Source organism: Colletotrichum abscissum (genome assembly GCF_030869225.1).
Source record: "Colletotrichum abscissum strain IMI 504890 chromosome Unknown Scaffold_8.1, whole genome shotgun sequence".
In the NCBI taxonomy this organism is placed as follows: domain Eukaryota; kingdom Fungi; phylum Ascomycota; class Sordariomycetes; order Glomerellales; family Glomerellaceae; genus Colletotrichum; species Colletotrichum abscissum.
The window spans coordinates 1,512,212-1,538,784 of NW_026850525.1; the positions used below are offsets into that span (position 1 = coordinate 1,512,212).

A 26,573-nucleotide genomic window follows, 5' to 3' on the forward strand; every position below is an offset into this window, starting at 1 on the left:
CTGGTCTCCAAACTCCCGAGGTCTTGCGAGACCCGTCCATATCCCATACGTACCTCTCACCCTTACCTTTCCGATGCCGCGCTAGGCAATCCATTCAAATCTTTGGCGCTTTGTTGGACGAATTGCCTCTGCATCCCAGCCCAATCGCGTGGACGCCCAACAAAGAACCACACCAGTACCGACCGGCGTCTGCACTCCCATACCTAATACTCCGGCGTATGTCTGTTGCCTCCAATATCGATTACATTCCCGTTCGCCGGCTCCCCCAGACTCCCTGGTCGCTGAATGCTGCGGCGTACCCCACCGACTAAGGCACTGACAACAGTGCGCTTGACGAGCTCGCCCAGGCATCCAGCAATCCCAGCATTCCAGCGCCGCTCATCGATCCTCCTCATTCGACAACCCGCAGATGACCCAACTGAACCCGGCGAGGATCAGTCTGCTAGACCCAGTCATCACTCGAGCTCAGGACCACCGGACCCAGCCTATCCACGAGCCAGCTCAGTCGTACTCTCATTGTCATCCGTCTCCGACTGGCCACGTACCGTACTGCAGCAGAATTAACTGCAAGAGGCGATTGTCTCTACAGAGGCGCGCGGGGCCTGCGTTAGAATCAAGGACAGAAAACCGCAAAAGGGCTGTCACGTCAATTGAAGGTTTGCCCACAAAACACTAAGAACAAATGTCAGCCACGGAAGGATCGGTTGCAGAGGCAGAGGCCAGCTGCAACAACACAAATACAACTGCTTGTGCCGTTGTCCCCTCTGGAGACTCGTGTTCCAGCCACCAACCACAGCGCCTGCTGCACGCGGAGGACCAGGCGCAGGCCCAGGAAGCCACTACTACAGCAGACCACTTGACCCTTGGCTTCTCTGACGTCTCCAGCCCGCAACTTTTCCAGCTAAACCCGCAGCCCCAGGTTGTAAACAACAACATCATCGACACCACCGAAAACAAACCGTCCTCACGACCGACAAATGATAACACAGTAACTTCAAAATCCACAAACACCACACCAGCAGGCTCCCCTACAACGAATAAGGCAAAACAAACTCGCAAACCCTCACCCAATCTCGCCGCCCGATTGAAAGCGCTCGGCTTTACCTCGCACAAGAAGTCAACAGACCAACCACTTCAACAAGACCAAGTTGGGCGCCTGCCTGAAGACCAGATTCGCTTGATAGACGAGAACCATAAGGCGAGTTCCGTCGAATCGAAGATCAATCGACGCGGTCGCCCTTGGAAGGGCTTTACATCGTCCGACGAACCGAGACCACAGACTGCATCTTCTACTGCTTCGAGAGAAGACCCCAACACTTGGATATTGTCATCCTCGCCAGGCGTTGCCCCGGGCGCGTCTCTTGTCCTACCCGAGATCATAACAACGGCGCCCTTGGACATGGAGACACATAAATACCGTCTGCCTGACCACACCAATGGGAACGGTACCAAGGTACAACTTGAGACTAGACGAGAGCATCTCGAACGCAATGGAGCCCTTCCCGCCTCCGATCAACCACCACCTCCACCTCCGAAAGATACACCGCCGGTGCCAGCGGTCGAGTTTACGCCTGATCTTGCGTCATACTTTACTCCCGGTCATCAGCGACCCGGTTCTATCTACACGCTTTCCCGCGCATCTTTCGCCAATCAGCTAGCTCAACTTACATCACTCCAGCTTCCTGATGCAGAGTCCTTGTCCAGCAAGGTGTCTGCCATCCCGACAGCACAGGTCGCATCGAAAGCTTTGATCAACGCTGCGGAGCAAATTAGAAGTTGGATCTATAAGGCATCAGAGGTTATTGGCGGTCTGGATAGCGATGATGACGTTGAGTGGGCCGCGGCGGGAGGTCGTGAAGGATACGAAGAGGTCGAGAACGCCATACATCGCTTCGAGAAATTGATTAAAGTGTACGTCGGTGCTATCGAAGAACTGCAAGGCCGCGAAGACATTGCCGACGTTCCGCCCGAAGATCTCCATCGCGCCGTCTCCCAAATGGAGTCCATCATCGAGGAATGGGCCAACATCAAAGCAGCACTCAATACCGTCAAAGGACAAGTCGAAATCGCGATGGAGTGGGAGGAACTGTGGAACAGTGTTCTGGGAGACATCCAAAGCGAAATGGACGAACTGAGCCGTCTGGTCTTCGAGATGGAAGAAAGACGCCACAAGTCTTTGATGGCTGCCGCAGGCGGCGACGGCGTCGACATTGGAGACCTCGAGAATATTGTTGAGGATACTCCTCCTCCCGTCGCCAGGATGCAAGCGCAAAACCGCTTCAGCCTACCTGGTCTTCCGCTCAGTCCTGGATCAACGTCTCCAGGAACCCCTACACCCACTTTGTCACAAGATGATTCTAGTCTTCTAGCCCTATTCGCGCGGATGCAACCCTTGCGCGCATCGCTAGACTTCCTCCCCATGCGGCTCGCGGTGTTCGCTGCCCGAGCCGAGAAATCTTTCCCAACTGCTTGTGAGGAATTGGACATGCGACGCACAGGTCTTGATGGCAGTTACAAAAAGCTGGAAAAGGATGCCGAATCACTGCGTAAGGAGCTGGGTGAGGATCGCTGGGTCATTGTCTTTCGCGGAGCAGGACGACAGGCCCAAAAGATGATCGAATCAGTTGAGAGATCGATGATCAAGCTAAGGGAAGCTGTCGACACCGGTACGCATCTGAGCAACCCACCGACAATGATCAAAAAGATCGAGAGTTACGACGCCAAGAAGACGCATTATGGCCCAGCTATCGAGCGAGTTTTGGCCATCATCGACAAGGGTGTTAAGGACCGCTTAACTGTCAATGGCGAAATTCTACGTTTGCATGCCGAGATGCAGGCGAAATGGGAATCGATCAAGGATGAGATGAGAGAGATGGACGTGGTTGTGGACGAAGTTCACGTGGATACCAGAGGCCAGCAGTTGAGGGATTCTATCTCCAGCATGCTGTCAAATGATCGCTCCACGATTGGTAGTGGCCGCGATACTCCCGGCAGCTCCCCTCCTTCCTCGGTAATTATGTCGAGTCTCGGATTAGAGCCAGTCACTCCCAGAAACAAGATGGCCAAGAACCGTTCTGTGAGCACCAACAGTCACTTGCCGCAGCCATCGGGAAGAAGACAGTCGTCGTTGCCAACACCTTCCTCTCAAATGCCTCGCAAGCCCTTGGTACCTCGATTGTCCAACATGACTTCGGGGCTTGGCACTCCATCTGCGGGCAATATCCCCAGACCTGCTTCCACGCAGCCTAATCGGCCCAGGTGGAATGGTTCGACCAACACTACTGATGTTGGTATCGGTCACAACTTCAAACCCTTGACCCTCACCTGCCCTAGCCCCTACGCCAAGAAGACATCGCCAGCCGCCCGTCCATCATCCTCTTTGACCCCGCGATCTTCATCGCCCGGCGGTACGAGGTTGCCAACCCTTCGGAGCCCCCTGACCCGAGAATCATCCGCGTCGCCCATGCCCGAGGACACACCTACGAAGAGGGCCCCATCGAAGTTGTCTTTTAGGGAGCGTCTGGCCTCACCTGGCCCGTATTCTCAGCAGACACTCTCTAAGCCGCGTTTATCTTCATCTGTCTCTACGTCCGGTCTGGAGTCTCAGTCCAGCCGACGTGCCTCTCTTCAACCACCCAAGCTTCACTCATTTGCCGACAGAGCCGTACCAAGCCGTCCTGCAAGCTCGTTGGCATCGACGCGTCGAACTAGCCAATTGCCACAACTCAAAGCAAGCAGTACGACAGGTGGCATGGAGACCCCTCCAACCCGATCAGTGTCGCGGAATACTACACGCAAGACTCTTCCAGAGCTGTCTAAAAGCACCTCTAGCCAGAAGCCTCGATGGAGGGGCTAGGAGTCTCTTTTATCCAGGCAAAGGAGGGTTTTTAGTTCTCCGTTGGCAACAATTACGCAGCAAAACGAGGCGGTAGCTGAGGTGACAGGCAAACCCCGCTGGCGGACTTGACGAAGCACCAATGGCAGAAACGGAGGACAAGGCTTTGGGTCGTTTTCGACTTTCTTTGCCTCGGCCGGATTGGCATCACACCACGATATTGAATTTTGTACATATTCGAATACCCTCTTTCACGGCAGTGCCACTGATTGATCCTACTTTATTTGCTTTATGGCGAGGCGTCGGATTGGGATCCGTCGAGGGGCGTTTGAGTTTTCAATCTTGGGCAGGAGGATACCTGCCTGACGGTCTTTTTAGTATTATACCAGGAGGGGAAACATGGAGTCTGATTTCGGACGAATGTGGGAAAGTCCAATATGATCGTGAGCCATCACCGTCACGATGCACTGCACGGAAACCCCAAGTCGCGCTCCGATGAACCCGAGGCTATACCCTCAAAAACAAACAAAACAAAAGACACCACTTGTATTGCAATGAATGGATCGGACCTCGCGAACGGACTTTATACCCCTCATGATACTGATATCTCACGGGAATGGTGGGATGGGCCGGAGGGCAGGAGACGCGTAGAGAGAGGGTTTAGATAGCTAGCTGCGCGAAAAGACGCAAATTGATAATTCGTATTTTCGAGTCCCAAAGTTACTCTCATACATCAGGGTCGAATTGGGACTGAGTAAAACCTAGCGCTAGTCTGGTCATGTTATGAAGCAAGAGAATCATCTGCCATAAAGGTTGTGACATCGGGGAGCATCTTGAGTACGGCAGAGGAATACATGTCTTAATCATTCATGGTCAACATTAAAATGCCAAAATGTGCCTATGCTGCGCCTGAGAGAATGCTTGTAGACCGGGCGACGCCTGCCCCTGAAATCATCATCGTACGGAATCGCTTGCTCCATCGCCGCCCTGAGACATGAAAGGTATAAAACTTCTTCTCCCCCAACTTGTCACGACCGTTTCCCCCCTGCCTCATGAATGTTTGCTTCTCGAATAAAGTGGAGCATGTGTCTTGTGTTCCTGACCCCAGCCATGTTTGATGTTCCTCTCGTCCGTTGTATCCCTTTAGGTATGTCTAGTTCCATACCAACACATATATCATATGCTAGCCCTTCTCACCGGCTTCTCAGTGTGGCATCAGCCCGATACCGCTGCCGCCACCGCCACCACCTCTTTTTCCCTTGGAGAAGTAGCTGGTCACGGCGCTGTTTCTCGAAGCTGATGCCCCGCCGCTGCTTCTTCTGTTTGTCCCGCCAGAAGCCTTTTTCTTGGTAACGCCGCCTCCTTGTTTTTTGCTTGCCCATGAGCTGGAGCCCTTGCGACCCCCTGATCTCCGACCGCCTCGAGCACCACCACGCCCCCTTGTCGAAGTTGACGATGAGGCTCGGCTCGGAGGCGCCGTATCTAGTTCCTTCATTCGCTGGTTCCATTCCTGGACAGAAGGCGCGAGGGGAGGCGGTCCACTACTGAAATACTTCGAAGATTCCTCTTCCTCTTCCTCATCATCCATGTTCTCGTCTTCGTCGGAGCTAATCAAATCGACGATGCTCTGCTCTTCGGCTTCCATGTCTTCGTCTTCGTCCGCAAAGCTGAGCATTGCCTTGTAGTTGCTGTGAAAACGCTTTATCAGGGGCACGAATTTGCTCCCAAACTTATCCACCTTTTCTGGCTCAATCCCTGAAATTTGTCGCATTTGAGGGAGAGTCTCTGTCCACCGGATAGCCATTTCTTGGAAACTCTTCTCGGAAAACAGAGGTTTTCGGAGCCCTTGCGCATTCCGCAGAGACTCCTCGAGCTGCTTAGCCTCCTGGACAAAATTGTGGACGACGTCTTGGTGCAGTTCGTCAAGTGCCCCTAGGCGTATGTCCTCCTCGATACGGGGCCCAACCGGCTTGGAGGCATTCCCACGTTTTCGAGGTGGGGGCAGTGGCTCGAATCCATCGTCAGATTCATTGTCGGACATGACAAAGCCATCCTTGATGTAGCCGTTTGCGTGTAGCGAAAGACTTTCCTCTGCCATCTCTTGCCTTAGCACCTCGTCTTCCTCGTCAGAATCGATGACGGTCGCAAGGGACTTGCCCTTTGACCTCTTGTCTTGCGTTCTTCGAGCTTGCGCTGGCGAAGACACGTTGGTCGAAGGCGGCAGGCGTCTCCTCGGCGGTTCTTCGTCCAGGTCCTGCTCTTCGTTCTTCTTGCTCTTTTGGGTCCGCTTTTTGGGTTTTGGTGCCAATGGTTCCCTATTCCTATCAGAAACCTGGACCGATAACAATAGTTTGCGTCGGCCATTGAGAAACAAGTGGGCGTTGCGACCAGGCTACGAACGTGTTAGATTTATTGAATAGAGCCAGATATAAGCAGTAGAGCAACTTACGATGAGATACTGGATCGCGATACCGGCCCTCTTGTTCACCACATTCTCCTCCTCTAGGGCCTCCTCAGCTGTAAGTCTATCGATGATGCGTTCGAGTTCATGCTTCTTCATCCCCTTTGCGATGCCATGAGGATCGTCAGGATGCGGATCAATTGTCTTTTGGTACTTCTTTCCCATCAAGATTTCACTGCACTGGTTTATAGTCAGGCGCTCGTGAAGTTGAATGGTCTGTATAGCTCCAACGGCAAGTTCAGAGAAGTCTTGCTGCTCAAAGACAGCGCCTGCTCGACAGTTGTCGCAGGTCTTCTCGCACTCGTCAGAGTTGAACTGTTCGCCAAAGTAGCGAAGAATCTCAACGCGGCGACAGTCTTCCCGGTTGTCGCAGAACGCAGTGACTCGATTGAGCATCATTCGTTGCCGTTCTTTTTGTGCCTCGCTTCCTTCGCCCTGCGAAATCATCTTCTTCAGTGTGGCTACATCCTGATAACCGAAAAATAGAATGCAGTCCGAAGGATTACCGTCTCTCCCAGCGCGCCCTGTTTCTTGGTAGTAGCCTTCCAAGCTCTTGGGGATCGAATGGTGAATAACGAAACGGACGTCAGGCTTATCAATGCCCATGCCGAACGCAATTGTCGCTACAACGACATGGATCCTATCCGCTTGCCATTCCCTCTGTACTCTGATCCTGTCCTCAGGAGTCATCTGCGCGTGGTAGTGACTTGCTTTGACGCCATACTGAGAACGCAGCTTCTCGGCGACTTGCTCTGCGGTTTTCCTCGACAAAGTATAGACGATTCCACATTGTCCGTCGTACTTGGACATAATCAAATCAGCGATCTTGTGGATCAGTTCCTTTTCTTTCCGCCGAACCTCATACGTGAGATTTGGGCGATTGAAGCTCTGACTGAAGACCTGGCAGCTGTCCATGCCTAGGTTATGCTTGATGTCGACAATGACGTTCTGAGTCGCTGTGGCCGTAAGTGCAATAATGGGAACAGCAGGAAAGTGGTTGCGAAGTTTGCCTAGTGCCTTGTAGTCTGGCCGAAAGTCGTGACCCCATTGACTGACACAATGTGCCTCGTCAATTACGATTCGTGCGAGCCGCTTGTTGGAGTAAAGACTGGTTAGGGCCCTCATGAAGTTGTCACTGTTATTCAGCATCTCCGGCGTGACGTAGAGCAGCTGGATGTAAAGTTCCGGACTCCTCTCTTTGAACGAAGAGAAAATCTGACTTCGCTTCTGGGAACTCGTCTCGCCATTGAGCGAAACAGCTTGAATATTGACAGCTGACATGTGATCCACCTGATCTTGCATAAGACTAAGCAGAGGGGAGACGACAATCGTAATTCCCCTCGTCTTGCCGCTAGTAACAATAGCTGGAAGTTGGTAGCAAAGGGATTTACCGCCGCCGGTTGGCATCAGCACGAAAGCATCTTCACCTCCGAGTGTGGCGTTGATAGCCTCAAGCTGATTAGAGCGAAACCCTCTCATCCTGAATCTGTCTTTCAAAGCCTTCCTCACGTCTGCTGACCAAGGGTGTTTCATCAGCTCTGGTGGCATTGACAACTTCGCTTTCGAAGGCTCTCTCTTCTTTAGTGGTTCGACTGCCTTCAAAGGCTGAACAGCATTGCCCGATGTCGAAGTCAGTGCACTGCGGCCTCTCGTTGTTTCGGCAGACGAAGACTGCCGAAGCTCGAAGTCGTGAGCCAGTGCAAGCATGTCCGCGTCTGCATCATCGCCGTAGTCGCTGGACATGTCTTGAGCACGATGACCCGCTTTCTTGGGAGGACTCTTTCGATTTGGTGTTGGCCTAGACACAGGTGGCGGGGGAGGAATGAATGCGCCGTAATCGTCTTCAATATCATCGAAGAATTCATCTTCGAACTCATCGCGTCGACGGGGCTTGGCACTTGGTGCAACAGGTTTCGGACTCCTTGGAGCTGCCGGTCGACTCCGGGGAAACGGCGGCGGCGAGTGATCTCTTGGGTCAGTAAGCCTTGACGACCCGGGGAATTGTGTCTGGTGAATGACTTGACTATCCATTTCCGTGAGTCCTGGTATATCCCTGGATGCCCTAGAAGACATTTTGTGGCCAGGCTGCGTGCTCATGACCACGGACTTGGATCTGCGGTATTCTTCGATGAAGGTTTCGTCCACTATGCCGACACCAGGGAGAAGTTCATCGATGGACTGCTCCAAATCTTTGACTTTGTCGGCGATTTCATCTAAGCGGTTCTCTTCCTCTTCAGTATCGCGACCTTCGCTGTACGCATCGGCAATCTGCATTGCGAGAGACTCTCTCTCATCTTCAAGTGCCGCATGTGCATTAAGCAGCTCAGAAACTTCCTCCAGCCCAGCCTGTTGTTTCAGCAACAATTCCTTTGCGATCTTAAGTTGGGCACGATCTTCTTTAGTGCCTTCTCGTAAGACCCTGGCATAGTCCTTCAGGTTCTGATCGCGCTGGTCTTGAATCATCTTCTCCCTGGCCTTGAGGGAGTCTCTGTTGTTTAGAATGAACTTAAGCACAGCAGACTTTTGCGTCTGTGAAGAGGTGCTTTGCTGGGACGTGGAATTCGTCGGTTGATCTCGAGATGGCAAGGGTGCATAGCTCGTCTCGGCTGGAGCCTCGTGGCTTTCCGGTCGCAGCACCGATGAGGTAGGTTTGGAGGGGGTATCAGGAGCAACAAGCCCATCAGATAGCATGGTGTCATCGAGAGGAATCGATGCTGGCCTTGGCCTAGGATTCGTAAACGGCATCGTTGAGCCTGTGTGGCGGCTTGGTGTAGCAAGAAGCTCTTCATCAAGATCCCCGTCATCGAACTCGTCATCCGTATCTTGTATTACCCGGGGTTTGCTGCGTTGCTTCTGTGCTTGGAGATCTAGTGACCCGACTCTGGAGTTCGACTCTGGACTTGACGATATCCGTAAAGCCTTGCTTGGTGTCCGGCCAAGCACCTGCTGACCTCCCGAAGCCATAGGTAATCGTCGCGGTGTGCCGTTCCCAGTAGGCTCTTCAGACATTCTGTAGGTACGCTGGGTCCGACTGATTGTTTGTGTAATAGTACGCTCTTCAATGACCCCTTTGTCGGTAGTTGCTCGACGAATACTGGAGGGAATCGTCCTCGGTCCCTTAACCGAACGACTACCCTTTGGCGCAGGTGTTCCTAACGTCTTGTAGATGTCTGGGAACTCGTCCGAATCCGACTCCAAGTCACCCGCTTTGCTCATCTCAGTGCTCTTCCGCTTCTGCCCTCGTTTGCTCAGCGGCTCCGGTCTTGACGCATGCGCCTCGTTCCATATGGTAACCCCATCATCAAATCCCACTGAGTCTGATGACAAAACGGTATCATTGCCAGTCAGGTCGAGAATTTCGTCATCGTCGTCGTCGAGGAAGTCCGGCGTGGGTGCCGGCGCCGGCTTGTGTCTTCCTTCTTGCGAAGATGATAGAGCAGCCCGGTTCCGCTCGTTCTCTGCATCTACAGTCGGTCAGTCAGTGTACTTTCAGATGGGAAGTCTGTATTCACCTTCTTGCCGAAGCTTAGCTGTGTAAGCTTGCTGGAATCTGCCACCACTCGTCGTCGAAGAGGGCGTCAACAGCTGCTGTGGCGGTTGCTGCTGTTTCACCGCCAACGAGGGCTTTCTAGGCCTTGTGGAAGATGTCAATCTCGCCATGGACGCGGAGTTTCCCGTTGTTGCCACCCTAGAGTCCCGTGGCTGTTCCACCGCGTCCAGGACATGAAGTGCAGATCCTGCATGCGTCCTGCCAGGTATTGACTGGGGATTTGGTCGAGTCGGAAGCTCTTGTTGGGAGCTTGAGCTACCAAAGCGGCTCTGGGATTGTGAAGAGTCGGCACCGGAGGGGTCGTGGGCTGGTGGAAAGGCGAGATCGGTGGGTTTAGATAGCGCGACGTTGCTTAGCAGCCAGGAGAGATGGTCCCCAAGGTTGTTTCGAGTCATTTATCCGACTGCAGGTAGTATACCTGGGGTGTTCCGAACGTCATTGGGAGACGTTTCTGGGCACAGTTGAGGCTCTTTGATGGTCGTTGCAAGATTCGTCGTTGGTGTTTACACCCGGCCCATCACGCTGAAAGTGCGTACCGCGTTTGCTCCCCCACCCACTTTAGCTAGCGTGTCGTCGCGTCTTGGCTTAGTCAGTTGCCCAAGGAGCATCTCGTCTTCACGTGATCAGGCGCTCGAGTACGAGGTGGGTCTACCTGTCGACGACATTTCTCATGCAGCCAATCACACTTGCTCATCATCCCGACGCTGTTCGCATGATGATGAGCATGTTAGTTATGATTGTCTTGCCTTTAAATCTACACCACGATTAGGCTGGAAATGGCGTTCACTGGCAAGCGCTCACAAAAGTTTGCAAAGTAGATGGTTGGCAAGACGAAGATCCGTTTATTACTGGCTAACTTGTGATTTGGAATGTCTTTTTGAAGGATACCCCGTATGCAGTGGGTAACTGAAATGTTCTCCGTCCTGCCAAAATCCCAATCTCAGATGCCATTGCTGCACAGAGACCTCCGGTCATGATACCAAGAGTTTTCTCCCGCAATGTTGTTGGCAAAAGAGAGAGAATAGTAGCATAATTTACACGCAATCTCTACGGCGCTTGTGCAATCGATTCCTATGCATGACGTACCTGAGTAGCGAGGTGGCTTCCTCGGACGGAGCAATGTCCCTCCTATCTTTCAGACCCTCAGTGGGGGGAGTGAATAGAAGGACGGGAAGCCGGGACCTGATGATGTGGAGGCGGAAAGGAAGAACAGGAGAGTGGGGAGGTGCTTACTTAGAGTGTTGGCGGCACTCCGGGAAGCTACCTGTTCCTTTGAGATCCACGATGCCGCAAGTTCGACGTGGGTCATTAGACAAGTCTGTTTGTGAGGTAGGTACGCCTCTTTCCTCATATTCACGCATGTTTTAAGCGTCAGTAAACTTCCCACTTGGGCTCTCACTCACTGGTTCCCGGTTGAGGTACAATTTCTGACACTCCATCACTGTTCTGTTCGGTGCAGTCGAACCACATCAGCTAAGCCATCAGTACAAAGTCACGACGAAAATGGCCCAGAAGTAGTTGTGTACGTTGTAGACGGAACTCAAATTGCGCAAAATCGAATTATTTACTAAGAATGCCAACAGTGGATATCATTTTTGTCCGTTCCATACTCCAGACAGACCCCCAAAAGCCAGTCTACCGGGCTCAGACCCTATTCAAAACAAGCGAGCTATGAGACAAGAAACCAATCGTAACCAAAAGTCATTAATGTTCGTGAACGTCCTTGCGCTCAGTGGCGCTGAGCCTTGGGAAGCGGGTGAATCCAAGAAACCAACAGGTTGACAGCAATGTGAATGCAGCCAATAACCCAAAAGCCCTTTGCATAGTTCGTTCCCTGGTCCATGAAGCGGAAGATGATGGCGAAAATCACACCGCCAAAGTTTCCGCCGGCACCGGTGACACCAGACACGATACCGTTGGCATAGCTGTGAACGTGCGGAATGAGACCAAAGTTGGCTCCGTTGCCTGCCTCGTGGAAGACAGCCATCAGGAAGACAAGACCAAACATGGTTGATTCGTTGTGAGGGTTCAGTTGACCGATGAGAATGAGCAGAGCGCCGGTGAGAACGCCGCAAGTCGTGATCCAGCCCTTCTTAAGCCAGAGGTTCTGTCCACCATAGCGGTAAAGCAGATCAGACACGACTCCGCCAGCGGGGCGGGTGACGACGTTGAGGAAGCCAAACATGGCAGCCCAGTTGCTAGCACCAGTCTGGCCCAGGGAAGGAAAGTTCTTCAGGTAGTAAGAAGAGAGGATGGCGTTGATTGCGAGCTCGCCGCCAAAGGAGCAGCCGTAGGTGGCTACGTGGAAGATGGTTTGAGGAGATAAGACGACCTGCATGGCCTCCTTGAAGGACGGGTTGACGACAGTATCAGCTTGAGCCGTCTCAATCATCTCCGTGCGAGAGAGGGTGGCCTCATGGTCGGAAACGACACCGTTCTTGCCGTGAGTGCTGTTCTTCTCCTCATCGGATGCCATGGAGCCCGTGTTGTTGCGGTCAGTGATACCGCCAGGAACATCGACAACGTCGGATCGCACAGCGGCATCAACGCCGTGAGAGTGGAGGTTCTCTTGGGCATGGAGGTGGCGATCTGCCCACTTGCCCGTCGGTGTGTCCTCGCACAGGAGAAGAAGGCCCATACCACAGCAGAACAGGCAGATGACGGGTACGATGAAGGTCAACCGCCAAGCTTGACCAGGGGAGTAGCCGCGTGCGTGAACAAAAGAGTCGTAAACTGCGGGCATGACGAAGTAGGTAATTCCACCACCAGCGTTACCCCAGCCGCCGGCCAGGGCATTAGCGGTTCCAACAACATTCTTATCGAAGAACCCAGTGCACCACACCTGGCAAGGAACGAAAGTAGCACCGAGAACACCGATGAAGAAGCGGGAGATGTATAAGCCTGTGGCGTCCTTGACCAGCGGTGCAAGGCCAATGGGAATAGTGCCGATGAGAAGCAGCGAGCCAAAGACAATACGCGAACCGAAGCGATCACAGGCGGGTCCAGCGATGAGCCGCATGAAGAGTGTTGCGACCAAAGAAACAATGTTGGAGTTTGCGACTTGTGCCGTAGTAAGGTTGAGGTCCTTCTTGATTGTGACTGTCAAAAGAGGCGGAAACGTGTACCAGGCCCAAAACTATCGCCATGTCAGTCCACATGCACGGAAGAGACCACCAAGACTTATACGCACGGCAATCATAAAACCGAGCCACGAAAAGTGGAAAGCTCGTGCGTAGACATTGAAAATGTTGAATACAGGGATACTGCGCGCTTTGCGATTGATAGGGTTCACCTCAGGTGCCCTCCAGAGAACGGAAAGCTGCATCGTGATGATGATTGCGCTGTTTCCTCGTAGTTTTCGGTGTCGTATGGTTTAAGGCGTAGGTAAACGTCGTGGGTTCGTGTTAGTCGCCAGTGATGACCCACGTAGAAAAGGATTCCGAAGCTCGAGGCTTGTTAAAAGAACCTGGTTGCTGATGTTGTCGATTGTCTGGATGGTGAGATCTACGATTATGGCTACTGGGAAGGCTCAAGGAACACTCTTATATGAATGCTTGCAACAGATAGACATATGCTTCTTGAAGATCGAAGACGGTTGATGCATCTCCGGGACAGCAAGACGCTAAACCGGATTGATTCTCCCGCAAGAAATCCCCTGCCCTGCCGCGGGGATACAAGGATGAAGGGGGGGGACAAATGCGAAGGTGACGGAGACGTGCTGACGGGATGGAAGGCGGCCAAGAGGCGTAAAGGGACCGGACCACACCAACTGCGTGGTAGACTTGATACTGGGCAGCAGGCTGGCTGGTCGATCTCTCAGATAAGAATACGTCGACGGGAGAAAGACGGAGATGACACAATCTTTCCTGTAGCGTAGGTAGGCCGAGGCACTAGGGCGATGTCTTGAATGAGAGTGCCGATACTGCACGTTGTGTCTCTAATCCTCGACCCAACGTGGCTCCTAGGTCATGGTAGCCGGAAGCCAAGGAGAAGCTCTAACAAGTGACAGCTATGAAGCTGCGAATTATGGTTTGAGGATCCAACATGAAGTGAGCGAGAGACAGCCACGATCTTGACGAGACACGGGCGAATCTCTTCCAGAGCCGAGAGGAATGCTGAGACGAACGCCAACGACGGCGTACTTCTTTCCTGGGCCTAATGTATCAGCTAGAAATTTCTTCTCCGTCAACTGAGAAGCGGCCTGAATATAGCAAGAGGCCTAAAACTGCGCTGTCGCAACCTTCAGTGTAATAGGCAGTGAAGCGCAGTGATGTGATGAGCCAAAACGGGTGGCCTCTGACGCTAGGTTCATATGCCTTATCTCGACAGTCCTTGCCTTTTTAAGATACTCAGTAAAGTGCTTTAGAAGGGGAATGATTGGACAAGGGGGCAAAGGGAAGGGGGAACAATACGACGAAACGGAGGCTTCTGAGCTTATTGCTTATCTTTGGTAGGTTCACAGAAGGCGCTCAAGATGCGGTTGTGACGGTCGAGCCCAGGCCCCACCCCTGGCATCCAAGAGATAAGGAACTGACTCTGGTATCTGACTGGCGAATGCTTAATCGTTGGCGTCGATCTCCGCGGGGCTCATTCGACCATGGATGGCATGTGCGTCAAGTTTGTAGCAATGATTTGGAACCAACCGACTTTGAGGTCTGTAATAATGCTCTCCTGCGTTGTTGGCGACTGAAGGGCACAGAATATCAGGTGAGCAACGTTTTGTAAAGGTGAAAGTTGATGGAGTCCTGGCCGGCGACGATTTAACTTCAAGCACTGGCTTGGCTCCCTAGAAAAAACTAGACTAGGTAAGGACCTGGCACTGGTCTTTGATATGGACTAGGCCCGTCCAATTGGCACCCGACGGCCGTGTCTTCCTTGGTGATGGTGCCGTCTGCGCTAGCTGGCAGTCATCACAAAGCGAGGCCAACGTCGTGGAACAATAATGTCATACTTTGTCATTATTTGACGTCGCAGAGGAATTGGCACAACGTTGATCCTGATCATGGACCGCGTGCCGCTTGCTGTCCCTTAAAGACTGGCCAGAATTAAACGGGGTGGTGTAGTCCGGGGACCCGTAACTGGGGCAAGGTTGTGGTATCCTCCGCCGGCTCTCCCTGATACTATCTTTCCCCACGTTTCGTTGGCCGTGATGCTCCCTAGGTATGACGGGAGAAGCATGTTGGGGTCCAGCTGCCCAAGAGCTGATGAAAATCGAGGATGACTAGGGAGATTTAGGTTGCTACGCTGCATTCGGAGAGGGAGGTTGAGTTGAGATAAGATAAAGAGACAACGAAGGCCGGACAAAAAATGGAAGGCCCTACCTAGCCGCACAGAAGATCCACTAACAAAGGGTTCCGATGGATTATGTCAGCCATTCAAACCCCCACGTCAGGTCCCATTTGTCTGGTTCAGGTCTTCAGTCTTCCCGTCTCCCGTCGCGACGTGCATACCCCCGGTTTGCCGGCTTCCATTCCCTGCCATCCACACCCGGCGTGGCGAAGGTCTGGACTTTACTACTCGATTCCGACCTCAAAATCCATGTCTATCAACTTGGAGCTTGTGGCTCAAATGTCAACATTAGCAGCATCGTACAAACTGGCGCTACCGCATCTGTTGTGTATGGATCCGGCACAGCGGCCGTGGGTTGCGGGCGTTTTGAACGGCTCTTTCAGCCTCCACTCAACGCGGCAATGCGGACCCCCTTTGCCATTTCCACACGTGTAAGTCAACCTCCGCGGAGTTGTCCAATCCAAGATAACGGCACAACCAACATCCAGTCGCCAGCCCTCAGTGCATTCAGAGACCCATGCGCTTAAGCTGCGGCTGCATGGACATATCCAGTTCTCTTCCTTGACTTGAGATGAGAGTAATGGATAAAACCTGTCCGAAGATTTCTTGACCATACAGGCGTTTGCTTGTACTCGACTGCAACACAGGTACAACCTGGGAGCAGGCGCTCAGCATACGTAGCACATTCAGGGCGCAGGAAACGTGACACATATGTAGTGCTGAGCAAAAGCATTTCGCCGGGTGCTCTCTTATCAGACTAACGACGACCTTTTGTTATCTGAAGTTGAGACGGAGGGAGCCTAATGCTTCAACATTTCACAATGCCCGCTATTTCCTGGCCAAGCGGGCCGCACTGGACACCTAACTTTGTGCTTTTCTTTCCATTGTGAGCAGCGGCAGGGACCTGTATCTGAGTGTTTTCGCCTTTCGCCTAAACCCTGCTTCAAGCTGGCCTCCTTTGGATCCCCGGCCTGTTGAGGACACCCTTCCCTTCAGCCAAGCACGACAAGTTCCGATCACAGCATTGAGAGCGAGTAATTCCACTGGCATTCGTGAACTTAGCCGGGTCCAGAACTCCCTATCTGGCGCCATCGTGACGACGCTGTTAAAGTTTTCGACATGTCATGCTCAAGAGCATAACGCCAGAGGACGTGGGGTCTAAGAAGCAAGTCTTAGTTGCCCGGAGCTCCACGAGCTGGCCGGCAGTGGGCACAAAACTGCCTTCCTCGTCTGAGCAAGTGGATCGAAATTTGTATCTCCGGCTAACGTCCACACCCATATCTTAACTTATGGAGACACCATTGCGTCCAATATTGATTTGAAAATCCGATTAGCCTACTTATGTATGGCCTTACGTATCATCTGGGCGAGGTAGGTGTTGTTTATCTCTTCCAGGAGCGGAGTCACTTGGACTGATTGGTGTTGAGGACAGGCTCTGAAATCAGATCGCTATCACATCTAAGCCTTCAGTCGGGGCACAAAGTAAATGGCACCTTGTCCGTACATATGCCACCTTAAAGCGGCTATGTACCTTGTCCCACAAGCAGTCTCGTCGTCGAGAGCGAACGATTTGTGTCCAGCCGAGCGTTTCGAGCCCAATCATGTATTCGCCACGTTCATGATGTATTTGCAATTTCGGGCAGTTACTGAGAAAGGGTGCCCCAGACCAAGTACCAATTAGCTCAATAGCATGCCACATGGTACGGCCAGGATTTCTCGTAATTGTGTGACCTGGTATTCTCGCTGACATGCACATCTGACCCGGTTAGCAGAATCTGGGAAAGATGCCTCGTAGCAAAGCGACCACTCACAGGATTCACAGTTCGACTAGAACAGCTTTCATCCGATGTCTTCGAACCGGAGTCTCCGTGCTAACCTGTACGACAATATTTAGCCCCCCCCCCCCCCCCCCCGAATCTTGGCCGGAGGTTGCCATCAGCGAACAAAACGTACGATGCGATCTATTCAGTGTTTCTGATGCTGTCCAAACTGCGCCGCTTTACTTCTTACGTCCGAGACAACAACGGCTAAGGACATCCAATGATATCAAACCAGCCTGCGCGAGGCTTTTGTCTCGGCGTTCGCGCGGTGAACCACCATCCGATACTCGTTCTTGTTCTACAGATGAACGCTCCAGCAACACGTAATGGTCACCCTTCAACGTCATCTCTGAGTTCGCCAGGCCATCAGACACGAGACCACACCCTTCGCCCAATAGCACTACCAATGCCGAGTTCAACTGGTGCGTCTAGATCTGCAGGAAGTTTTTCCAGTTTCTCGATTTCGAACCTGCTTTACAGAAGTTGGATATGCAGTGAATCATGAGACAGGCTAGCGAATTCAACGTGCTCTCTGGGCATGATAGTAGGTCTCTCCCATCTACACCACTTTGGCAAGCCTACGCTAATTGAGAATCTCAACCTTTGCAGAGGCTGAATGCCCATGTTGATACTAAGGCTGTTCCCATGCCACGCTCGAAGGCCCTTACGCGTAGTAGCGAAGCAAATCCCATTCCTAGTCATCCCGTTGAAAGAGACACACCTCGCGAGGCACACAATACACAGGTCTGGACTCTCCAGTCTCGAGGATGGTCTTTATGACTGGTACTTAGAGACATTGGCCGCCGCCTCTTAGCTCATTGAATCAGGTGCTCTCCCTCGTACTATGGAATCGTTCACATAGAAGACGGAATGTGCCTGTGCTCACAATTTGTGTCTGATGGTTGTTACCATCTGAATGGCCCTGACCAGTGCTTGCCGGCCGCACTTTATTCGCCTCACATGAATATCTCCCGTAAGTCCTGCTTGTGGCAGACTTGAGACAAGAGATGGTCATGGCTACACTGAATTGTACGAGGCTTAGACATGTAAGAAGCATCCAAACCTGTCCAACATGTTTAGACACCTGGCACATTGATCAGGGATAGTTCCACAGTCACGCCAGCGCCGTTGCTTGCACGGATAAGGTCTTACCTCATGACTATATGTGAGATACTAAATACGTACGACTAGACACCTCAGCATATCTGCCTGGTATGTCTACAGGGGGCCAACCTCCGTCTCACCTTGCTACCTACAAGCTCCAATAAGTTGGCCATCATGTTCAGCATTGGAACTACTCGAGAAGTCATGTACCTCAAAGCACTTGATACCCAGGGACTACACCATTCCATGTATTTATCCTCCAAACTGCTACGAGGGGCCCGCTCAAGACTATGGAGCCCCCCCCCTTTCGCCCTCCATCCATAACCGTCCACGGCCCTCGACCCGTCACCAACCATCAGGCAGGATTCCATCCGCCCGGCTAGCTCAATCGGTAGAGCGTGAGACTCTTAATCTCAAGGTTGTGGGTTCGACCCGTAAGTTTCATCCATCACTTGAAAAACATCAAGGACAACATCACTAACAACAACCAGCCACGTCGGGCTCAATTCCCGTCAGCGATTGACGCAAACACTTCTTTTTTTCGTTTTCGACTTTGCTTTCGCCTTCTACTTTTGACATCACTTGAGGATCTCTTGGATTGATATATGCAGTAAGTTTTCCTTTCCGCAAAGCAGCCCGGCTCGACTCACCACCGTTGTATGTGTGCGTTTAGGGCTTTGGGCAGATCTCCATCACGGGCTGGGATGTGTGAGTTGAAGTATGAGCTTATTCGGTGGGTCCCCGTTGATGACACTGGCATCCTCTCACCTGCACATAAATCATTCGCCATGTTTATTTGGTGACTTTCTTGTGTTCTGGTAAAATCCTCCATGTTTTGGCGTCATGATGGATTTGAAGGCGTCTGTCGTTTCGTAGAGTGATGCCTGGGTTGATATGGTGTACCGAAACGGGAACGTTGACTTGTGTTCAAGTTACTTCTCTTGCGCATGGCCGGCACTTGCTATCTGTACATCAGTGACTTCAGAATTGGAAGACCACCCACCGGTAGCTTATCTCGGTCCGTTGGAATGCTGATCGGGTTTCGTTTCACGATGAGCTGACAATAGTCGTAGAACGTGAGCACTCCTTGAAGATTTTGGACCCACTCGTTCCGGAGGCTGGGCTTATGGAAGGCAAGTAGCTTTGCTTCGCGCTTTTGTGACACTTCCGAACGCTATGGTTCAGTACAAAACTACGATTTGGCGCTATTGTGAAGTCGGAAGTGATAGATGGCTTCTTGTTCACTTCATCGCTGTACTTTGCTCGGTACCGGGTTTCACATGCTGAAGCCGATGAGATTGTCTGCTTCTTGAAATTGAAAGCAACATCGTTGAATACATATGAGATAGACTCACAAACGCTCTATATTTTCTGCATGCAGAAGGTGTGAACTTATGACTAGGAGATCCGATCTCATCACAGCAGATTCACCAGGAATGGCTCCATATGTATCAAGTTGAATCAGGCAAGTCGACACTCTGTACTCTCTCAGCCTCAGTGCACTACCATCATTGGTATTAAGATTTCGCGCCCTGGTAATTACTGGGAAAAGAGGGAGATGGCGGAGTTGCCAGACCTCGCAAGTGATACTGATAGCGTACACGACCTTAGGAACCTAGCTATATAAGAGCTTGGAACTGAGTTCTGCTTGTGTTTCGGCACAGACGAACGGGGGCTTATACACTCCTACAAGTCTCTCTACCGAGCGCCGACAATCAGCAGGGCCGCTCTTGACTGCCTGGAGGAGATGAGTGTCCGACATTTGCCTTCATTAGGAGTGTATTCCCGTTGATTATGTGCCTACATACACCCTGATAAGACTGACGACGGGATACATGGCCATGAATTTGGGAGGCTCTGCTATCCATACTCTTTGAGCAGATACTTGTGGCAACCTGGTCAGATATTCAGGCCGACCTTTGAGAACACGTTGAGAGGAGCCGACGACGCTACTATGAGAGCACTCCGGCATGAACAAGTTTAGCATGTAAGTTAGACCTTCAGCCTAGCATTTATAATCACGATTTTGCGAATTGATTGAGAAAGATATTCTCAAGATGAATGAACTTCCTAAACATCCACCCATCAAGAGCACACCCTCCTTCGTACGCGCAGCCGCGTCTCCCAGCACAAGCATGGCAGTGGAACGAACAAAGTGACACTATGCTCATGCTTCGTTTCAAGGAGTTCATACCATCCACGGAAGTACTCCATCAGCACGACCCAGACATGATCCGTGGGCTTTAGCAGATCTAAGTGAACCCTTCCCATTGCAAGAATTTCGCAAGAATCTAGCTCTCGCCACAAACCACGGCCGAGTTCTAGTCAAGTTTGAGATGATTTCCCCAGGCACCCCTGGACACGCACCGTCAAAGAATGTGTGTCACGCAAGCAGGACGGGTTCAGGACCGTGGCAGACATGATTGGAACGGACGGGGAGTGCGTTTCTCGCGGGCTCAAGGGGGAGACGCGCGCCTACCTACTGCCCATACACCCAGCGCCCCGGGCCCGGATATCCAGGGAGAATGTTTCCCTCTGCCTGACTCTCAGCTGGACGGAGTGTCAGCTGATTAGACCGACTCAACGGGCATTAACCAGTTCTTCAATATACGACCGCAATACCGCACTCGCAGCTTTCAAACAAGGTCAAACCCTCCAAGGAACTGGGAGAAATAAATGGTTTTCCCGCCATTCAGCAAAGTGAGACGGTATTGCTGGCGTGCGTGAAAGAACCGTTTAGCCTGGGCAACGATGTCACCGTGGGAGGGGGTTGCGGTAGTCGGTACTGCCGCGCCGGAAGGCCACGCATACTCCCACAACGTTCCTCCCGAGATGAGGAAGCCGAAAGTATAATACATTGCACACGTAGACGCAGATGCAGTCGCACTCTTTTGATTTCCGTTATATTGAGGGTAGATTCCCACATCAGCGCCGCTTTTTCCGTAATCGTATTGGAAACCCGTGATGAATCCGAGCTCTTTTATCTTCCAACTGCAGTTTATTATCGATAATACCTGGTGATTAGGGACTCTCAACCAGTCTTTACCGTAGCTGTAGGTGTATCCAGAACCGCCGGAGTGGCCGCTCCCAAGAGAGCAGAGATGCTGCCGTACCGGTATCTGAGGGGGTAGTGACAGAATCCGAAACAAGGGCCGCCAGGATAGATTGAAGAATCATAGAATGGCGAGTTCGGGCGGTACCGAAAGCGCCCAAGGAGAAAAGAAGAAGGGAAAAAGCAAGAACTGCTGCATACGGATACCTCGCACTCAGCAAACGGAGTACTCCTGGAAAGGTTTCAACAAGTCTGATCCCGGACCGCCGGACTTCTTACAGAGTTTCCAACCGTCTCCAGAAAAACTGGAGTTGCAATCTAAACCGGCCGAGTCATGAGCCAGTTCGTGTCAGGTTTCTTATTCTGATTCTCGAACTACTCCGTACTCCCTGTGTAGGGAAGGAAAAAAAAAACACACACACACACATAAAACCTTGTCTTGGCGCGAGCTGGCCGCTGTTCTCATGTTGTTATTGAAGATTATTGAAGATTGCTGTGGGGAAGCAACAGAGGGGGCTTTGAAAATTTGGCGTTCGTTTGTCGTTGGCCGCTAGAGCCAGACCCCGACCGCCACCTTCTTGAACCCGAGTCCGACCGGGCCCGGGAAATCGTAGCCGTTGACGGCCGGGGGCTTGCTTTGTGGGTTTTTGATCGGCGGCCTTTGTAAATTGCCTGAACAATGGGCATTGTGGAAGAACGAACAAAGACGTCATTGCTGAAATTGAATCGGAAGGTGTCATTTCAAGAATGAATAACAACACAACAGGAAAATGTTACCTAGCTTCACGGTGTAGAATTGTCGGTACCAAGCTGCAGGATCGCTGTTGTGGTTGCAGACCCTTGCCACCTGTGGTCAACACAAGAAGTCAGCCTGCCGAGACAGTGTGCTGGGACCTAGGCGTGGTAGGGAGCGCAGTTGTGCCTGAAAATCCCACCTGTTCACGTCAGACAAGCTGCGGCCGTCCCATGGCAGCTGCAAGGTTATCTGATCGGCATCTCAGCATTACCTATACCCCAATGTGATCGACATGTCACAGAATTCAGTTGAACCATAGGCAAGAAGACTCAAAGCATTGTAAAAAGTTGTTTTCTTTTTCTTTAGAAACAGACTGAATCGTTCTCTCTCACATTATCAACTAGAAAGGTATCAACCCGTCCCTCGTGATCACCCACGTCCATGGGGACACTGGTATCGAAAACACAGGAAAACGCCATGTGCGGAGGAACCCATTCCTCAAGGCAGTAGTGATACGGAATACCCGAGTTCATTAGCCTTGAAGCCGTGTCACCCGTCTTTTTATCCATTCATGACCAAATATGCACGTTGAAACCCAAAACCAAGCTCAATGCAGTTTTAACAGATGTAGTGAATCCGAGTAAATGCTGCAACGGAGGTTGCTTAGAGAAGGGCAGCAACGGCGAGACCACCGAGGACAGCGAAGACACCAGCAGTAGCCTGGGCACCAGCAGCAACACCAGTAACGGTGGCAATAGCAGAGCGGGTAGCGGTGCCAGTGCTGTTAGTAGCAGGGCGGGTGACGCTGGTGATGGTGGAGGCAGGAGCGCTCAGGGTAGCCGGGGTCGGGACAGCGGTGGTGGAAAGAGCGGCGGTAGAGTTTACGATGACGCTCTCAGACTTGGTGACAGAGGCGGAAGCCGAGGCAGAAGCAGAGGCGGTAGGAGTGACCGAAACGCTGGCAGCGGACAGGGTGACGGTAGCGGTGGGCGAGGAGGAGACAACGGTGGTGGTGCCGGAGGCAGAGCCCTCGCCAGCAATGATGTGGAAGGGGTTGGAGTACTGGAAGTCGACGGTGGGGTTGGACTCAGACTTGACGACCAGGCCGTAGAAGGCGTCCTTGCCGAGAGTGCTGGGGATGGTCCAGGTGTACTTTCCAGCAGAGTTGGGGATGCCGGCTGAGAGCGTGTTAGTTCTCCTTCCTGATCTCATCGCGAATTGGCTACCGGGAGGATGGTAGATATCTCCATCACGTCCCACACAGCCAGGTGACTTGTATACTTACAGGCAATGTCCTGAAGAGGAATCTGGGTGTTCTGGGTAGCACCACCGATCAGGCTGATGGAGACGGTGACGTCCTTGAAGGCATCGGGGGCAGTCCACTCGATGGTGTAGGAGGTACCAGCGTTGATCTTCTCGTTGGGAGTGGGCTTCGTGACGGGGTCGAAGTTGGCGTTCTGGGCCAGGGCGGAGGCAGCGAAGGCCAGGAAGGCAGCGGCGGAGATCTTGAACTGCATTTTGATGGATTGAGTCGACGTAGTCGTTTGAGTGTTGGAGAGGTGTTGATTAGAAGTTAGGTCTAAAATAAAAAGACTGAAAAGGTCCAGGAACGAGCGACTGGAAGTAAGAAAGTGAGAAGGTTGGTTTTGGAAAAAGGGAGAGTGAGGTGTCTTTGCGACGGGTTAATGAATGACTATATTTAAAAGAGTGTCAGGCTGAAGCCAGATGATGAGACGCACAACGGCACGGGGTAAAGTGACTGGGACTTGGGTTGAGGGTAAGGAGGGAAAGAGGAAAGAGAAGGAAAGAGCAGACGACGACAGGAGGGATAGGAAAAGAAGAAGAGGTGAGGTGAGCATGACCCCTGCTAGTACTGCACCCCGAGGGTGAGGGTGGTGAGGTGAACCGTGAGTGCTCCGGGCGCGCGGCAAGGGGGTGCAAGGCAATGGCCCATGGCTTCCTTCCTCCTCTCTTCCATGGTCTGGGGGGTCCCATTGACATTCAGCGAAAATACCAGGTTCTACGGGTGTAGACAGAGAGAGGGGTGAGTCGGGGACATCCTGACCCAATTAGGCAAGGTACACACGATGGCCTCATGGGCATCACATTGGGAGGGAGCGAAAACCTGGAGAGGCACAGGCACAGGCTGTGACGAAGTAAGGCACAGAAGGGGGAAGCCCAGCAAAGTTGGGCGCAATGTTCCCGCCGTCTGGTGAAGTTGTGCATGCCATCGTCGCAATTGTCAACTGCGCCGCCGACAGCGCAGACATGGGTGTGGAAATTAAAGACGAGATTACCCCGTTCTGATTGGGTAGAATCATCTAAGCCAGGGGGTGTGGGCCATTGAATTTCCCTGGCGCAGGTACCTAGGGCCTAGAGGCAGGCACCTCCTTCCCGACTGCAACTTCCTCCATTCTCATGTAAGACAGGTACGTACCTGCACCTGAGGACTCGAAGGACCACCCAACCAGCCGACCTCAGTTCTTTCCATCTCTAACCCAAGGTCAGGTAACGCTCCATTTATTTGACCGCGGCGTGAATTGAAGCGCGTACGTAGATTTCTAAAGGTTCCCACCGACAATTCGTGGAGCTGCAGCCTGACGGCATTACACTATTGGCATCTTCTGCAAGAAGAGTGCCACTGGGTGCCACAATGCGGCGCGGATACTCTCCCAATTGCAAAGTAACTTTCCCACTCAGTGCAAGGAACAGATCGCAACCGAACAGGGCTGAGCCAACGCGATTTCCGCTTCCTGCTCAGTGGACCGCGATTTCACCCAATGAAGCGACCAGCGCAGCACCTCGCAGGCTCCCAGGTAACCCACTCGTCCCATTCCAGGGGGTGACGAGACGTCGAGATCTCCCGCAACCCACTTGCTTCCGAAGCTGCTCCCATTTGCAGGCGGACACCTTTTTTTTTTTTTTTTTTTTTCCCTTTTTTTAGTGCAGTGGTTCGCCTCAAGGCAACAGTACCACCTCCGAGGCAACCAAAGCTTTCGGCAACTTCGAATTCGCTTCGTCTTGCAACTCTTGCTCGCATCCATTTCGAAATGCCCCCCATGTTACGGATACTCACCCATCTCACGCGAGGCCTCGAAACGGAATGGCTACGTTTCCCAACAGCCGGGATAGGGCGGAACCTAGTGTACGAAGCACGGTGTAAGCTCTGGAAACTTGGAAACAAACATCAAGCCTCGAGTACCACTTCACGCACGAGGCCAGCCTAGCCTAGGCCGCCAACAAGAGCCAAGTTTCGGGCATGGCGTGCTAGCCAAGGTACACCGAGGAAGAGATGCTTCGAGGCGGAGCAGCATTGTTGACTTGACCTCCAACCAAAGCCTGGAGACAACTGGAAGAAGTCAAGAACCAAGACGGGGTTGCGGCCAGCAGTTCCAACCGCTAAATCGACCCTCACAAGGTAGTTAGCTTTACCCACATACCTCTATGCTCTGGCGGTCTCGCCCCTCGAGGGAATTTCCCCGGCCATCTATCCGTACGGGTGTGGTCAACAAACCTGCTACGCTGACATGAATACTCATTATTATCCAATTTCCAGCGGTCATTGTTGGTGGTGTCTCGCTCCCGATGAGCCCACACATGGCTCAGATGATGCGACGTTCTGCTACAGCGTGTTCCATCTACTGACGAGAGAGCGTTTAAGCTAATTAATTACCTTAACGGGGATCTCGAAATAGACACTGCTGATTGCTCAGTCACATCTCTTCATTGGTACGTACCGACAGGAGCAGACACGGCCACTGCAAGGAACGAGGAAACGGTTCATGGGACCGCCTGACTTGGCACCAGCCGCTGCCGCCAACTCTCCATCCCTCAGCTTTCGCTGACACCTATGCCACACTGTTTAACTCCATCGTTTTGCATTACTAGAGGATTGCCGCAGTATATATAGACGCTACCCTGCCCTCGAATTCCGCACTATTTAACCTCAACCCTTTTTATAAATTACCTATCCTTTCCTCTATTCTACCCTCTCCTTCGTTAAGGGATCGCTAGAATCGTAGTTTTAATAGCTTATTAATAAACTAGTATTATATATAGCTCTATCCGTCTCGTTAATACTAATAATACCCTTTTTAATATAGAATATATTAATAATATTCTATGGCTACGTTACTACGCTTCGTAAATCGTACTTAATATTAATAAGGCTTTTAATATTATTTATTAAGTTTTTTATTAAAGTCGTTATTATAAGATTAGTTTAGTTATTAATATTTTAATAAGTATTTTAACTTAATTTAAAAGCTCTTATAGCTCTTAAAAAGAGGCTTTTAAAAGACTCATAATTAGACTTTTTACTTATTATAAATAAAGCTATTATAATTAAAACTATAATATTATTTATAAACTTTAATAATAAATAGTTAATAATATAATTATCTTTCTTTTATAATAAGCTTAAAAAAATATCTTAATTTAAGTACTAAGTAAATACTATATTATTTTATTAAAACTATATTCTTATATTTATAATTTAAAAAGAATTAACTTTCTTTGATAATAAGGTACTTAGACACCTATGCCATCCACCTGGCACCAGTCCGTCTCTCATCCGTCTCCTTTTCACCGCAGTGCTAGGTGGCGGACTACCATCGGCCTGGCGTCAAAGCGGCCACTTAAATTTGCCATGCCGCATCCTCTAGTCTGTGCTTCATACTCTAGTGGTCAACCAGGGGAAGAGACGTTTGGAAATCCCCCCCCCCCC

The 26,573-nt window shown here is 51.6% G+C and overlaps 4 protein-coding genes across 4 annotated transcripts; 1 reads left to right on the forward strand and 3 right to left on the reverse strand.

The window, feature by feature from the left end:
* Positions 1-682: 682 nt before the first annotated feature.
* CABS01_04498 (uncharacterized protein) lies at positions 683-3,513 on the forward strand (the record flags this gene model as incomplete). Its single annotated transcript, XM_060537869.1, has 2 exons — positions 683-3,286; positions 3,334-3,513. The coding sequence occupies 2 exons, from the start codon at positions 683-685 to the stop codon at positions 3,511-3,513; spliced, it is 2,784 nt and encodes a 927-aa protein (XP_060390714.1).
* Positions 3,514-5,039: 1,526 nt separating this feature from the next.
* Positions 5,040-9,956, reverse strand: CABS01_04499 (RecQ family ATP-dependent DNA helicase; the record flags this gene model as incomplete). Its single annotated transcript, XM_060537870.1, has 3 exons — positions 5,040-6,227; positions 6,285-9,760; positions 9,809-9,956. 3 exons carry the CDS (start codon positions 9,954-9,956, stop codon positions 5,040-5,042), a joined length of 4,812 nt encoding a protein of 1,603 aa, XP_060390715.1.
* Positions 9,957-11,575: 1,619 nt separating this feature from the next.
* On the reverse strand, positions 11,576-13,171 carry CABS01_04500 (nitrite transporter; the record flags this gene model as incomplete). The annotated part of the gene is made up of 2 exons (XM_060537871.1): positions 11,576-12,982; positions 13,037-13,171. The coding sequence occupies 2 exons, from the start codon at positions 13,169-13,171 to the stop codon at positions 11,576-11,578; spliced, it is 1,542 nt and encodes a 513-aa protein (XP_060390716.1).
* A 9,339-nt stretch (positions 13,172-22,510) lies between these two features.
* Positions 22,511-23,364, reverse strand: CABS01_04501 (uncharacterized protein; the record flags this gene model as incomplete). The annotated part of the gene is made up of 2 exons (XM_060537872.1): positions 22,511-23,025; positions 23,133-23,364. 2 exons carry the CDS (start codon positions 23,362-23,364, stop codon positions 22,511-22,513), a joined length of 747 nt encoding a protein of 248 aa, XP_060390717.1.
* Between the last annotated feature and the right edge of the window lie 3,209 nt (positions 23,365-26,573).